The sequence below is a fragment of the Penaeus vannamei genome, chromosome 24 (assembly GCF_042767895.1).
Source record: "Penaeus vannamei isolate JL-2024 chromosome 24, ASM4276789v1, whole genome shotgun sequence".
Classification (NCBI taxonomy): Eukaryota; Metazoa; Arthropoda; class Malacostraca; order Decapoda; family Penaeidae; genus Penaeus; species Penaeus vannamei.
The window spans coordinates 25,272,649-25,285,621 of record NC_091572.1 but is presented as its reverse complement, the minus strand read 5'-3'; the positions used below and the strand labels follow the sequence as shown (position 1 = coordinate 25,285,621).

General features: G+C 46.0%; 1 protein-coding gene across 1 annotated transcript in view; it reads left to right on the top strand.

Moving 5' to 3' along the window:
* Window positions 1-12,062, top strand: part of LOC113830421 (uncharacterized) — a gene marked incomplete at its 3' end in the record, with an annotated part of 33,995 nt that extends 21,933 nt beyond the window's left edge. The window contains 1 exon segment of the mRNA XM_070138568.1: window positions 11,953-12,062. Within this exon segment, the coding sequence (XP_069994669.1) occupies window positions 11,953-12,062 (110 nt within the window).
* Window positions 12,063-12,973: the final 911 nt, after the last annotated feature.

The following is a 12,973-nucleotide window of genomic DNA, read 5'->3' as shown; positions in this document are numbered from 1 at the left end:
CTAATAATATATGAAGTGTCGAGCGTGTCTGCGCACCGTCATTCGGAAGGATGGGGGAGGAAAGCGGGGATTGGGAAGGGGGGGGGGTCAGGCACGCGTTGGTGGTATCGAAAAGCGGGAATGAGGGGGAGAGGGAGGGGGGGGGGTAAGAGTGAAGAGGTAACGTTGAGAGAACTCGCGAGTTGCTTGGGAGTACTGACCTGCGTGCGAGTCTCCCCTTTCTTCCTCGTTTATCCCATTTTCTGTCTCCCTTTTTTCCGTTCTGCTCGTTCCTCCCCCTTCCTCTTCCCACTACCCCTCCCTCTCCCCCTCCCCTTCCTCTTCCCACTACCCCTCCCTCTCTCCCTCCCCTTCCTCTGTACCTTACCCCTATCCCTACTCCCTTCCCCTTCCTCCCCCTCCCCCTTACCCTCATGCATCGGGGTCCGATTTGTTCACACTCGAATCTCAAGCTCTCGTCCGCCCTTGTTGCCTGAGTCCCCTCACCCCATCCTGCGGCAAACACTCTCACCCCCCCTTCCGATTAGCTTAGCCCGTACTCACGCAGGTACACCCCCCTCCGCTCCCCATTCATCTGGCTCCGCCTACTTGGACCCCTCCCCTCTCCCAGTGGATTCACGTTGACTGACCCTCCTTTCCTCTCCTCCTCTTCCCTCGCTTACCTCAATCTATTCCCTCTATTCCCTCCTTCGCTTCTCTTCCATCCTCTCGCTCCTTCCTATCCTCCCCCTCCTTTCCTTCCTCCCTCCCTCCTTCCCCTCCCTCCTTTCCTTCCTCCCTCCCTCCTTCCCCTCCTCCCTCCCTCCTTCCCCTCCCCTACCTTCTACCCCTCCTTTTCCTCCTTCCCTTCTACCTTTCCCTCCCTCCCTTCCCCGTCCCTCACCCCCCCCCCCCCAACCCGCGAAAAGCAAGACCAGTCGATACCCACAATGCCGTGGCGAGAACTCCCTCGGGTCATAAAGCTCTCTTTCCAAAGTTCATTTGTTTTGTGCTTCAATTTTGTGCTCTCGCTTGTCATCGCTGGCAACCGAACCCCCTTCTGCTGCCCCCATTTCCTATCGCCATTTTCCCTTCTCATTTCCTTTTTCTTTCCCCTTCCCTCGTTTCCTCATCTCTTCTATCCTTCATTCTCTTGCCTCCTTGTACCTTTCCCCCATTTCCGTTCCCTTGCTTCTTTCCCCATTCCCATTTCCTTGCCCCTTCCCCCATTCTCATGTCTTTGCCTCTTCCCCAATTCCCATTTCATTGCCTCTTCCCCAATTCCCATTTCATTGCCTCTTCCTCAATTCCCATTTCTTTGCCCGCTTCCCCATTCCTATTTCCTGGCCTCCTCGCCCCCATTCCCTTCCCCGCCCCCATTCCCTCCCCCACCCCCATTCCCTCCCCTACCCCCACCATGTGTTCTTCCTCGCCAGCGTGGGTGTCTGACCGCTTGAGAATGGAAAAAGGGAAGCATCATTTTGCTAAAAAAGAGAGAAAAGGGGAACTAAATTATACAACGTTTCAGTTCATTCTAGAGTTACTTTCAGGCAAGGTCAAATTAACATGAATGAAGTTGATTCTTGTGTAAGATTTTGTCTGAGTTTAATGTGTGTGTGCGTGTGTGTGTGTGTGTGTGTGTGTGTGTGTGTGTGTGTGTGTGTGTGTGTTTAATGACAGTTTGTGCCGATGGTTGTATTCATCTATAAATAAACTTGTAGAAATAGATATAGCTCCTAATATCTGTGCACTGCAGAAGCGCAACAACAAGCAAAGAGACAAAGAAATTTCAGAATGCTCGTTCCGGAGAGAATTATAGTTGTCGTGTAAATCAATATTATCCTACGCAAAAGTTTGGGTCAGTGACACCTGTCGCCAAAAAAAAAAAATCTTTATCACTGCCTTTAAATGGCATTCCAACTGCCCAGTGGAATGCTGAGCGAACAGTACACAGTTTAAGATGGTTTAGATTCAATTACCCTTTGTTTGTAGGTTTTATAAGATGCATGGATTATTTTATTTAGAAATTGTATCTATTTATCTATCTATCTATCGATATATAAATATAATTGCTTTAGTTCTAATTAACAAAATTTTCGACCAGTAATTACAGTTATGAAATTGTTAAAGACACTTAATGTCACCAGTCATATTGGCGTTTGGTTCCATATTCATCATCGTTTGTCATACCTCATTGCCAGTCTAATATCACGTTGTCCATCGCATTTGTGCGGCGCTGTACCTGCACGCCGTCATACTCTTACTCCCTTCCCTTGATTGAGGAGGCAATGTCACGCCATCGCGCTTTGTTGCCAAGTCGTGTCGCGCACTTTCTCGCTCCTCCGGTCCGCTGAGACGTTTCATTTATTTAGAAGATTAGAAACCGAAACCTCGACCTCGTAAGTAGGCCAGGGTTCACAGGAGGTCACGTGATGTCATGTGACCACTCTCGCCCAAGGACACCGCGGTCATGGGCGAGACCCGGAATGCTCATGGCGAAGCACACACTCGTACATATTACTAATTAACCCGTTCCAGAAAGTGTGCGTTTACTGCCGCACTTTGCACACGACACCTTTTCTCTGTCTTTGTGCTTTACTCGACACGAAAAAGCGCTCAGATTGCTCTTGGACTGTCGACCCTACTGCCTGAATTATGATCCTTGCATTTTGTGATCGGATTGGCTACTGGGATCGACTGTTTGAGATCTGAACTCCGCTTGGTTAAGGTAGTTGTTCAGAGTTCAGTTGTTATAGATATATTATCCATTGGCTTAAGGGAAAGTTGTCTTTATGAACAGTTGTATATAAAAACAAGCAAAAACAAAAGGTACAGTGCACAAAATTAACATCGTAACAAATTTTTATTGTGCAAAATTAGTTGATATCAAAGCAAGTGGTACATGGTACAGAGTTAGTCAAAGCAAATTTCAGTTGTACAGAATGGTTGATATCAAAGCAAATATTATATAGTACAAAATCAGACGATATCAAGTCGCACAGTATACAGTACAAACTTGTTTGTTAACAAAGGCAATATTTATCGATCAGTATTTTTATTTACGAGACATTTATTGACAGATTTTAAATTTTTTAATCCCACAAGGTATTCGCCGCTAATGATCCTAGGTGTTGATAAATTTAAATGAGTATAAATAATAATAAAGGTACACTGCCTTAGCTGGGTAATTTCCGGAAGGAGTGAATCGGATTATAAACGAGCTAATTACCTCCGGCATAATTTCACTGCTGCTGCAATTGCATAGATTGCATGGCGATAAACCTAATCACGATTGGCTTGTGGTACACGCGAGGATTGGAAAAATACACCTCTGCGGCGTTAACAGTTCTTGAAAAGTTCAGATACGCATCTAATAACCGCCCTGCGTGTGTATGTACGCGTGTTCTCTGTGTTCAACTTTGTAATTGTTTTGAACTTTTTCTTTGTTTTTAACTTTGTATATGCATTCAACTTTATCTATGTTTTTTACTTGTTATATGTTTTAAACTGGTTGTGTTCATATTTTTACGACTTATTGCAGCAACGACACTAGAAAATGTAAATGCAGATATCAGTATATGTTCACGAGGTACCTAGGTGTTTATTCAGAATTGTACTGTTTACTTTTAACTGAGAATATTTGAGTCTCACGATTATCATTTCCTGTGCGCAAACGGCAGAATTAGGTGTACTTTATTCCCCCTATGTTTAGCTGACAAATAATTCCTAAAGTAAGAAGGAAATTATAACTTTGCTCCAGCACCAGAAAATGTATATACGTTATGGGATAGTCTGTTTGTATTCTTCCTTCCTTTTTCATTCGTTAAGGGGAATGGGGACAGGAGAAAGACTTTTAAGATTATGAATCTAAGAATCTGTAATGGACAGAATAGAAAAGGGAGTTTTGTAATAATATATATTGATGATGACGATGCTGATGACTATGGTGGTGGTGATGGTGATGATTATGATGATGATGATGATGATGATAATAGTAATGGTAACTACGACAATGATGATGATAGCGCATAAGCTCCTCGGGTCAGCGTCCCTCGGAACCCCGAGGACGCGACCAACGCCGCCACACGAGCGAGTATGACTCTTCCCCCAGACAGCTGATATTCACTTGCAAATGAACTCTCTTGTTAGTTGTTTAAGGATCATAAATTTACAAATCCCCTTCTAAACCGACTGAGCCTTGTTGTCAGATGCGCCGGGACGCACTCTTGTGTGGTGTGCAGAGGTATTAAAAGGAGTTTCATAATTCCGTTTGTTGTTTTGCATCGGTGGGTGTACGTATGCGGCGGCCTCGAAAGGATATATTAGATGGACTGTGATTAGGGTTGTGGTAATCTAATTAGGAGGATGTGTGTTGCTTAAAACGCGCATTGTTAACGTTATTTCATCATGACTATTTTAATGGGTGACAACGCCTTAAGTTCTAATTGGTTTGGCAAAGCTATCTGCAAGGTTTCATAACACGCTCTCCTCTCGGCTCGCGGGAGCTTGACTTGTTCATCAACTTGTTCAGGCAGCGCTAATGGCCAGCTGATTCTCGGGGTGCTTCTGTCCGTGGACTTGGTTCCTTGACGAGGCAGTGGATCTGATGAATAAATTCCTTATTTTTACGATAGAGCCTAGGTATTAAATAACTTCTAGTTCAGGGATTTAGTGAAGTAAATGGCTTTACTTCAATGGCAGAGAACAGAGAACTAAATAAATGTCTCATTTCTACGATGAGGCCTGTCGGGTGGGAAAGAATGGCTGCCTTATTCCACCAAGAAGTATACGCGATCGAGTTGAATGTAGTTGCTTAAACCCGACGAGTTCAATCCATCACAAACCCCTCGAACCTGTTGGATGAAGTACCCTTTCCGCGACAAGGGATATGAACATCAAAGGATCGAAACGCCCTTTGCATATATCCGATTTCCTACAACGCCAGACGGAATGCCCTTCGATTACAGAAATCCGGCGATGACGCAATTGTTCCGTGGCGCAGGGGCGCGGGCGGCCGTGGCTTCACCGACAACAGTTTATCTTCCTTAATCAGTGACACGCGGGGTAATCTCAATGTTTTTTTTTCGTCATGCGCTTTGATCGTTGTTTTGTGATCAAGGCTGGATCACGAATGTTTTTAATTGTGTGCATTTTCATGTGATGTTTCCACTTTTTTCTTTATTTTGTATCATCATCATCATCAGTAGTATCATCATCAGTAGTACCATCATTAGTAGTATCATCATTATTAGTAGTATTTTTACTGCTATTATTATTATGATTATCATCATTTATTTTTTACTTATAACGTGATTTTGCTTTCCCCTTTAAGACCCGTTTCTGCTTTTCATCCTTAGATCACCTGACATTCAAAGTTCTTTCGTGTTATTGCCAGTGAACACGCAAATATTCCGACATCCATTTCGACAGCGGCAGGCTGAGCCCCACATCCTTGCTAGACCCTTCGGAAGTAATATAGAGTAACATAGATTGAAAGGAGCTTCGGAAAGTTAATCTGTCGAGTCCCTATTTGAATGCAAAAGCGGTATGGGCGGCTCACTGGCAGGTTGGAGCCGAAGGGAAGCTGGCGCGGAACAACACCTGAGGCAGCCTTGGGGCTAAACAGTTTACACGCCCATGACATTGCATTTACTGCAGTCGGGGCTGCGCTGCGTCGCATCAGCCACGGAAGGGGGATCGGAAAGGGGGATTGCGGTTCCCTCCTTGATATTTTTTCTCGTTCTCATTGTTTTCTCTCGCTCTCTTTATTCTCTCTCTCTCTCTCTCTCGCTCTTTTTTCTTTCTTTCTTTCTTTCTCTTGATTGTCTTTAGAGAGAGAGAACGAGAGCGAGAGCGGGCGAGCGTGTGCGCGCGAGCGAGTGAGTAAGAGTGAGTCAGCCTGCCTGCCTGCCTGTCTGTCACAATACACTCGCGCCCAATCAAAAGGTCGCACTCGGACGTATGTGCGCCTCGCCAGGTCGCCAGGCGAAGCAGCTTCCAGATATAATAAGCCAGCCTCCGCCAGGTGTGAAGCGGGTAATCCTCGGGCGGAGGTTGTCGTCACGAACGGACACGAATCCCGCCTGGCACTTTGTCGGCCAGTGCCTCTTTCTAGTGCCATTTGTCACTGAATGAATGACGTGAATCAGCGACGGGGTCTAGGTTGGCATGTCCTGGTGTGATCATTTGAATTTGTACATTGCTGCTTCCCTTAGAAAAAAATGGAAAGGTTTCGTGGGTAGGGGAAGGAATGTGTTGGGGGAGGCATGTTTTTTTCTATTTTCTTTTTTCTTGTAAATGTAATTTGTGTGTGTGTGTGTGTGTGTGTGTGTGTGTGTGTGTGTGTGTGTGTGTGTGTGTGTGTGTGTGTGTGTGTGTGTGCGTGCGCGCGCGCGTGTGTGTGTGCGCGCGCGCGTGTGTGTGGGCTTGCGTATATATATGTGCAAACGTATATGCATGTGTTCTCATTGCGTATGTTCTTGTATGACCGCACAATCTCTCGTGTGTGTCTGGCGAAATTCGCAGCGCGGGAACAAGCACCTATTTCAAAATCCGTGTTCATTCTCCCGCGCCCTTGCACACATAGAATCGAACGTTACGGTAGGAAATGTAATAACAACCAGAACTTTCATAATACTAACATTTTCTTCCCATGTTTCCCTTCATTTCTCTCTCTGGTTTCTCTTTCTGTCATCCGCGGTTTGATTGCGCCTTCTTCTTTAAGCTCGTTGACCGGAGCTGATCTGTGGCCACGAGGAAGGACTTTCACCTGTGGCTTTATGCTGGGATCAATATTTTATTCAGAGGTGAATTATGGAGTGCCGGTGTATCTGTCGCCTTTTCCCGGTCTTCTGAATTTGCAGCGGTCATTTTTCACTCTTTCCTCTGCTATTGACAGAACCATTATCAGGTCTTCGGGTGAGGGGGGGGGGGGCAAAACCGTGATGAATATAAATGATCGTCATTTGTCTTTTGGGTTCATGTTGGCGCCATCTGGACCGAAAGGGGAAAAATGGACGACAGCGACGGAGCCATGTCGCTCTTCTACCCCCTCCCCCCTTCTTCTGCCCCTGTCCCCCTTCGTCTATCCCGTCCTCCTTCCCCTCCCCTCCCCCCTTCCACTTCTTCCCCTCCTCTCCCCCTTCTTCCCCTTCCTTCTTTTCCTCCTTCCCCCTCCCCCTTTTCCTCCTTCCCCCTCCCCCCATCTTCCTCCTTCCCCTCTCCCCCTCCCTTATCCTTCTTCCCCTTCCCCTTCCCCCTCCCCCTTCTTCCCCTCCCCTCTCCCCCCCTTTCCTCCTTCCCCCCTACCCCCATCCCCCGTATCGCTTGTCTCTCCCGCGCGGGCGTGGCATGCACACTCCAGAGCACTTAAAGGAACATTAACCAAATTGAAACCAAGGTCTGAGGCCTTCATTAATCTAACGAACGCGAACCGAGACCCTTTGAGCGCGGCCTTAGTTTCGAAAGATCCTTTTTCGTAATCTTTTCCAACCAGCGATTCAGTGTCGTCTAACCTTTCCAACATTTATGCGACGGCCGTGCGCATATCGAGCGGCGTTTCCCCTTCAAGGTTTGGCTAATTTTGCCTGCACGTGAGTCGATCGGTTTCTCGGCGTGTAAACACAGACGCAGACGTAGTTTATTCTCGTTTTTTCGCGTTTTAAGGATTCATTTTAACGACTTCTTTTGGCGGGAGTAGATTCGATCGTCGACTATGAGTGTTCGGATCCTTGGGAGTCGGATTCGATGCCACGTGGTAGGCGGTGACGCTGCGATTTTGTTGGAAGCCGAAGAATAAGAGTGAAACCACGGCTGTTGTGCGGTTATTTATCCTTGAAATTCGTTTTAGGTGTTAGCGTGGGTTAGATCCTGTAGCGTGTACTTCTCTCTCGTCTCATTTCTCTTCTCTCTCTTTCCCACTCCTCTCTTTGCTCTCCTCTCTCTCTTTGCTCTCTCCTCTCTCTCTTTGCTCTCTCCTCTCTCTCTTTGCTCTCCTCTCTCTCTTTGCTCTCCTCTCTCTCTTTGCTCTCCTCTCTCTCTTCGTTCTCCTCTCTCTCTTCGTTCTCCTCTCTCTCTTCGTTCTCCTCTCTCTCTTCGTTCTCCTCTCTCTCTTTGCTCTCCTCTCTCTCTTTGCTCTCCTCTCTCTCTTTGCTCTCCTCTCTCTCTTTGCTCTCTCCTCTCTCTCTTTGCTCTCTCCTCTCTCTCTTTGCTCTCTCCTCTCTCTCTTGCTTGCTCTCTCCTCTCTCTCTTGCTTGCTCTCTCCTCTCTCTCTTGCTTGCTCTCTCCTCTCTCTCTTGCTTGCTCTCTCCTCTCTCTCTTGCTTGCTCTCTCCTCTCTCTCTTGCTTGCTCTCTCCTCTCTCGCTTTCTCTCTCTCTCTCTCTTTGCTCTCTCCCTCTCTCTTTGCTCTCTCCCTCTCTCTTTGCTCTCTCCCTCTCTCTTTGCTCTCTCCCTCTCTCTTTGCTCTCTCCCTCTCTCTTTGCTCTCTCCCTCTCTCTTTGCTCTCTCCCTCTCTCTTTGCTCTCTCCCTCTCTCTTTGCTCTCTCCCTCTCTCTTTGCTCACTCCCTCTCTCTTTCCATCTCCCTCTCTCTTTGCTCTCTCCCTCTCTCTTTCCATCTCCCTCTCTCTTTCCTTCTCCCTCTCTCCTTCCCTCTCCCTCTCTCTTTCCTTCTCCCTCTCTCTTTCCTTCTCCCTCTCTCTTTCCTTCTCCCTCTCCCTTCCCATCTTTCTCCCTCTCCCTTTCTTTCCTTCTCCCTCTCCCTTCCCATCTTTCTCCCTCTCTCTTTCCTTCTCCCTCTCTCTTTCCTTCTCCCTCTCTCTTTCCTTCTCCCTCTCTCTTTCCCTCTCTCCCTCTCTTTCCTTCTCCCCCTCTCTTTCCTTCTCTCCCTCTCTTTCCTTCTCCCCCTCTCTTTCCTTCTCCCCCTCTCTTTCCTTCTCCCCCTCTCTTTCCTTCTCCCCCTCTCTTTCCTTCTCCCTCTCTCTTTCCCCCTCCCTCTCCCCTTTCCCACTCTCTCCTTCCCTCCCTCTCTCCTTCTCTTTTTCCTCTTTCTCTTTTTCTTTTTATATTGCGTTGCTAGATTTTTAATATTCATGGATTTAAAAATTGTTTTATTCATCTATTCATTAAATCATTTCATTTCATTGTCATTATTGCTATTGTTACGATCATTCATTTTCAAACAGACATTGGAAATCCTATATGATCATAACATACACATGGACCTACATGTAGCAGTGCATTTTGGTCTTTTCACCTTTATTTTTTCTCTATTCTTTATCTTTATTCTCTTCTACCACTTCTCTCACCCTTCTTCATACTTAATTTCTACGTAAGTTGCCCTTGCCGTATTTCAACCTTCGGCTCATTTTCAGTCTCCTTTTTTCTTCTCGTTCCACTCCCCACACCTCTCTCTCTTCTCTCCCCCGTTTCTACCTCTTTCACTTCTTTCTTCACTTATTTCGTTCTTATTTTATCCCTCTTCTTCGTTTCCTTCTTTTCTTCCCCTTTCAGGTTCTACCCTCTCGTCAATTCTCCGCGTCCTTCCTCTCCTCTCCCTTCTCTTTCCCTCTTTTCCTTCACCTCTCCCTCCTCTCTTCCCACCCCCTCTTCTCCGTCCCTTCTCACCCCCTACGCTAACCCTGGTCTGAGCTCTAACATCAATATTTAGCCGGCGCAACGTTTTTTACATGGCGTCTGTAAGCCAGATTTGTGTAGCGTTGGTGTGCGTATGTATGTGTGGGGGTTGTGTGTGTGTGAGCGTGTGTGTGAGCGTGTGTGTGTGCGTGTTCGTGTGCGTGTGCGTGTGCGTGTGCGTGTAGGAGGGGGAAAGAGAGGGTGTGTATGTGTGTTAGTGCAGGGGTTTGAGTGGAATGTGTGTGTGTGGGGCGGGGTGTGTGTGTGTGTGTGTATTGTGTGCGCGTGGGTGGGTGGGTGTGGGTTTTTGTGTGTGGATTTGCGTGTAAAGGTTCATGTCTCTGTATTTAGTGAGCGAATGTCTGTAGGTGTGTATTTTACTACGTTTTTGTTTGTTTGTTAAAAATATCGCATGGATGAAAGCTGGAATTTGTCACACTAGAACTAGAAGAAAAAAATACCCTCATCTAAATCTCCTACCTTATTTTTCCCCTCTTCAGCACATTACCCTTTTCAGTATATACATTTTTACTTGTTTGTTCATCCTTCGTATTGTACTTAAGTCTTTCCTTTTATCTTTTCTTTTATTTACGGATGTTATTCTGTTAATTTACGGATGTGTTTTTGTTTCTTTTTTCTGTTAGCGTCATTTTATATATAAAAAAAACATATCTTTCAGTCTAGACATGCATATCTACTGGATAGATAGATAGATACATGTATATATCAGATAAATACAGACATGCATTTATTTATCTGTATCTGCATGTTCGTATATATGAATATTGAATGGGTCGAGACGCAAAAGCTGAACAAACTGGCCTCTAATTATTATTCTTTGTCATCTTTCTCATCTTCACACCATAAATCGTTATTTTCGTCACATCATAAAACATGCTTGTGAAAAAGTGACAAGACACTACACACTGGAAGGCAACTGTCATCCTTGTCACGGCACTAACATACTTAGAAGATAGCGATCTGTGCAAGATTTTTTTTTTTACAATTCCCAAGAAAAAAAAGAAAAATCATGAGTTTCAGCGCAACAGAAATGGACAAGAAATAATGTCACTGTTGTAGCATCGCAGAGGACGGTGAGACGGAGGCAGTGCAACCTGGGTTATCGCACTAGAACAGGGGGTCGCGTGTGATTGCTTTGCAGACGACGCAAAAGGCGGTCAACGTGTGGGACACTTGCACCCTTCCCCCTCCCCTCTCCCTCCTCCTTCCTCCTCCCCTCTTCTCTCCCTCCCCCTTCCTCCTCTCCTCTCCCTCCTCCCTCCTCCCTTCTGCCCTCTCCATCCTCCCCTCTCCTCTCCCTCCTCCCTTCTCCCCTCTCCTCCTCTCTGACCTCTTTCCTCCTGTGCCCCTTACCTATTCTTCTGACCTCTTATATCTCATCCTCTTTAAACTCTGACCTCATTCTCGCCTTCCTTTTCTACCCCTTTTCTTCTTTCTTTTTTTCTTTCTCTCTCTCTCTCTCTCTCTCTCTCTCTCTCTCTCTCTCTCTCTCTCTCTCTCTCTCTCTCTCTCTCTCTCTCTCTCTTTCTTCCTTATCGCTTCTAACTCATCTCCTTACCCTAACCCCACATCCCCTGCCCCCTTCCTCGCTCTCCCCTTCCTCTTCTCTCTCCTCTCTTCCTCTACTCTCCATCCTCTTCTCCTCTCCATATCCTCCCCCCCCCTCACCCCTCCCCCGGTTATCGGATATGTTTTTGTAGCCGATTTTTTTCATTAGCTTTCGTATGATTTTTGTTGATCACCATTTATATTGCTATGTTTTTCATTTTTTTCGTTTTCTCTTTTTTGCGCTTTGATTTATTACTCGTACAGTGGGCGATTGATTGTGGTATTACATTTAATATACTGGATAAAGAGGATTTGATGCGTTCTTCATATACACACCGTTATTTTATGTATATGTATATCTATCTATCTATGTATCTATTTATGTGTCTATGTAGCTAAATTTAAGTATACAATTTCTTATACTCTCAAGTACATGTATATACACGCTCACACTTACACACATGTATACATACACTCTTTCAAATACGCTTTCTCTCTCTCTCTCTCTCTCTCTCTCTCTCTCTCTCTCTCTCTCTCTCTCTCTCTCTCTCTCTCTCTCTCTCTCTCTCTCTCTCTCTCACGCACACACACACACACACACACACACACACACACACACACACACACACACACACACACACACACACACACACACACACACACACACACACACACACACAAATAACACACACGTCTCCATAAACAGACCCTAAATAATCATACCACGACCTTAATTCGGTTTCTTAAAAAAAACAATTTTCCTCCTCACAGAATGGGGGAGCAGAGCGGAAGTCGCATAGCCTTGATACTAGTCAATTTCCTAGTATTTGCCGGGACTGTCGCCATCAACCAGCTCTCGGCCTTTCCCCAGTTCGCAGGAGGTGAGTTCCGACCCCCGAGATACCCCAGGGTTGGTCCCAAAATACCCCGGAGATATTGTAAATACCCCACGGGTGAACGGAAATTTCTCGTGGGCAAGATTTCAGATGCTTTAAGGTTGATCTTAGATGCCCCAGGTTGATATCAGATGCCCCAGGTTGATCTCAGATGCCCCAGGTTGATATCAGATGCCCCAGGTTGATCTCAGATGCCCCAGGTTGATCTCAGATGCCCCAGGTTGATCTCAGATGCCCCAGGTTGATCTCAGATGCCCCAGGTTGATCTCAGATGCCCCAGGTTGATCTCAGATGCCCCAGGTTGATCTCAGATGCCCCAGGTTGATCTCAGATGCCCCAGGTTGATCTCAGATGCCCCAGGTTGATCTCAGATGCCCCAGGTTGATCTCAGATGCCCCAGGTTGATCTCAGATGCCCCAGGTTGATCTCAGATGCCCCAGGTTGATCTCAGATGCCCCAGGTTGATCTCAGATGCCCCAGGTTGATCTCAGATGCCCCAGGTTGATCTCAGATGCCCCAGGTTGATCTCAGATGCCCCAGGTTGATCTCAGATGCCCCAGGTTGATCTCAGATGCCCCAGGTTGATCTCAGATGCCCCAGGTTGATCTCAGATGCCCCAGGTTGATCTCAGATGCCCCAGGTTGATTTCAGATGCCCCAGGTTGATTTCAGATGCCCCAGGTTGATCTCAGATTTTGACTAATTTTGAAATAAAATAAAGTAAATAATAATAGAGTAAAAAATCTCGTCTTAATTTTCAGGCTTAGATTCAACGAGACGATGACGAATTTCGAAAATAAAACAAGTCTTCGAATTCCATAACATCCGTTATGCTTACAACCTTTTCCGGATTTTCAAGAGGATAAACGTCTCTCTCGTTTCAATTTGCTCTAATAT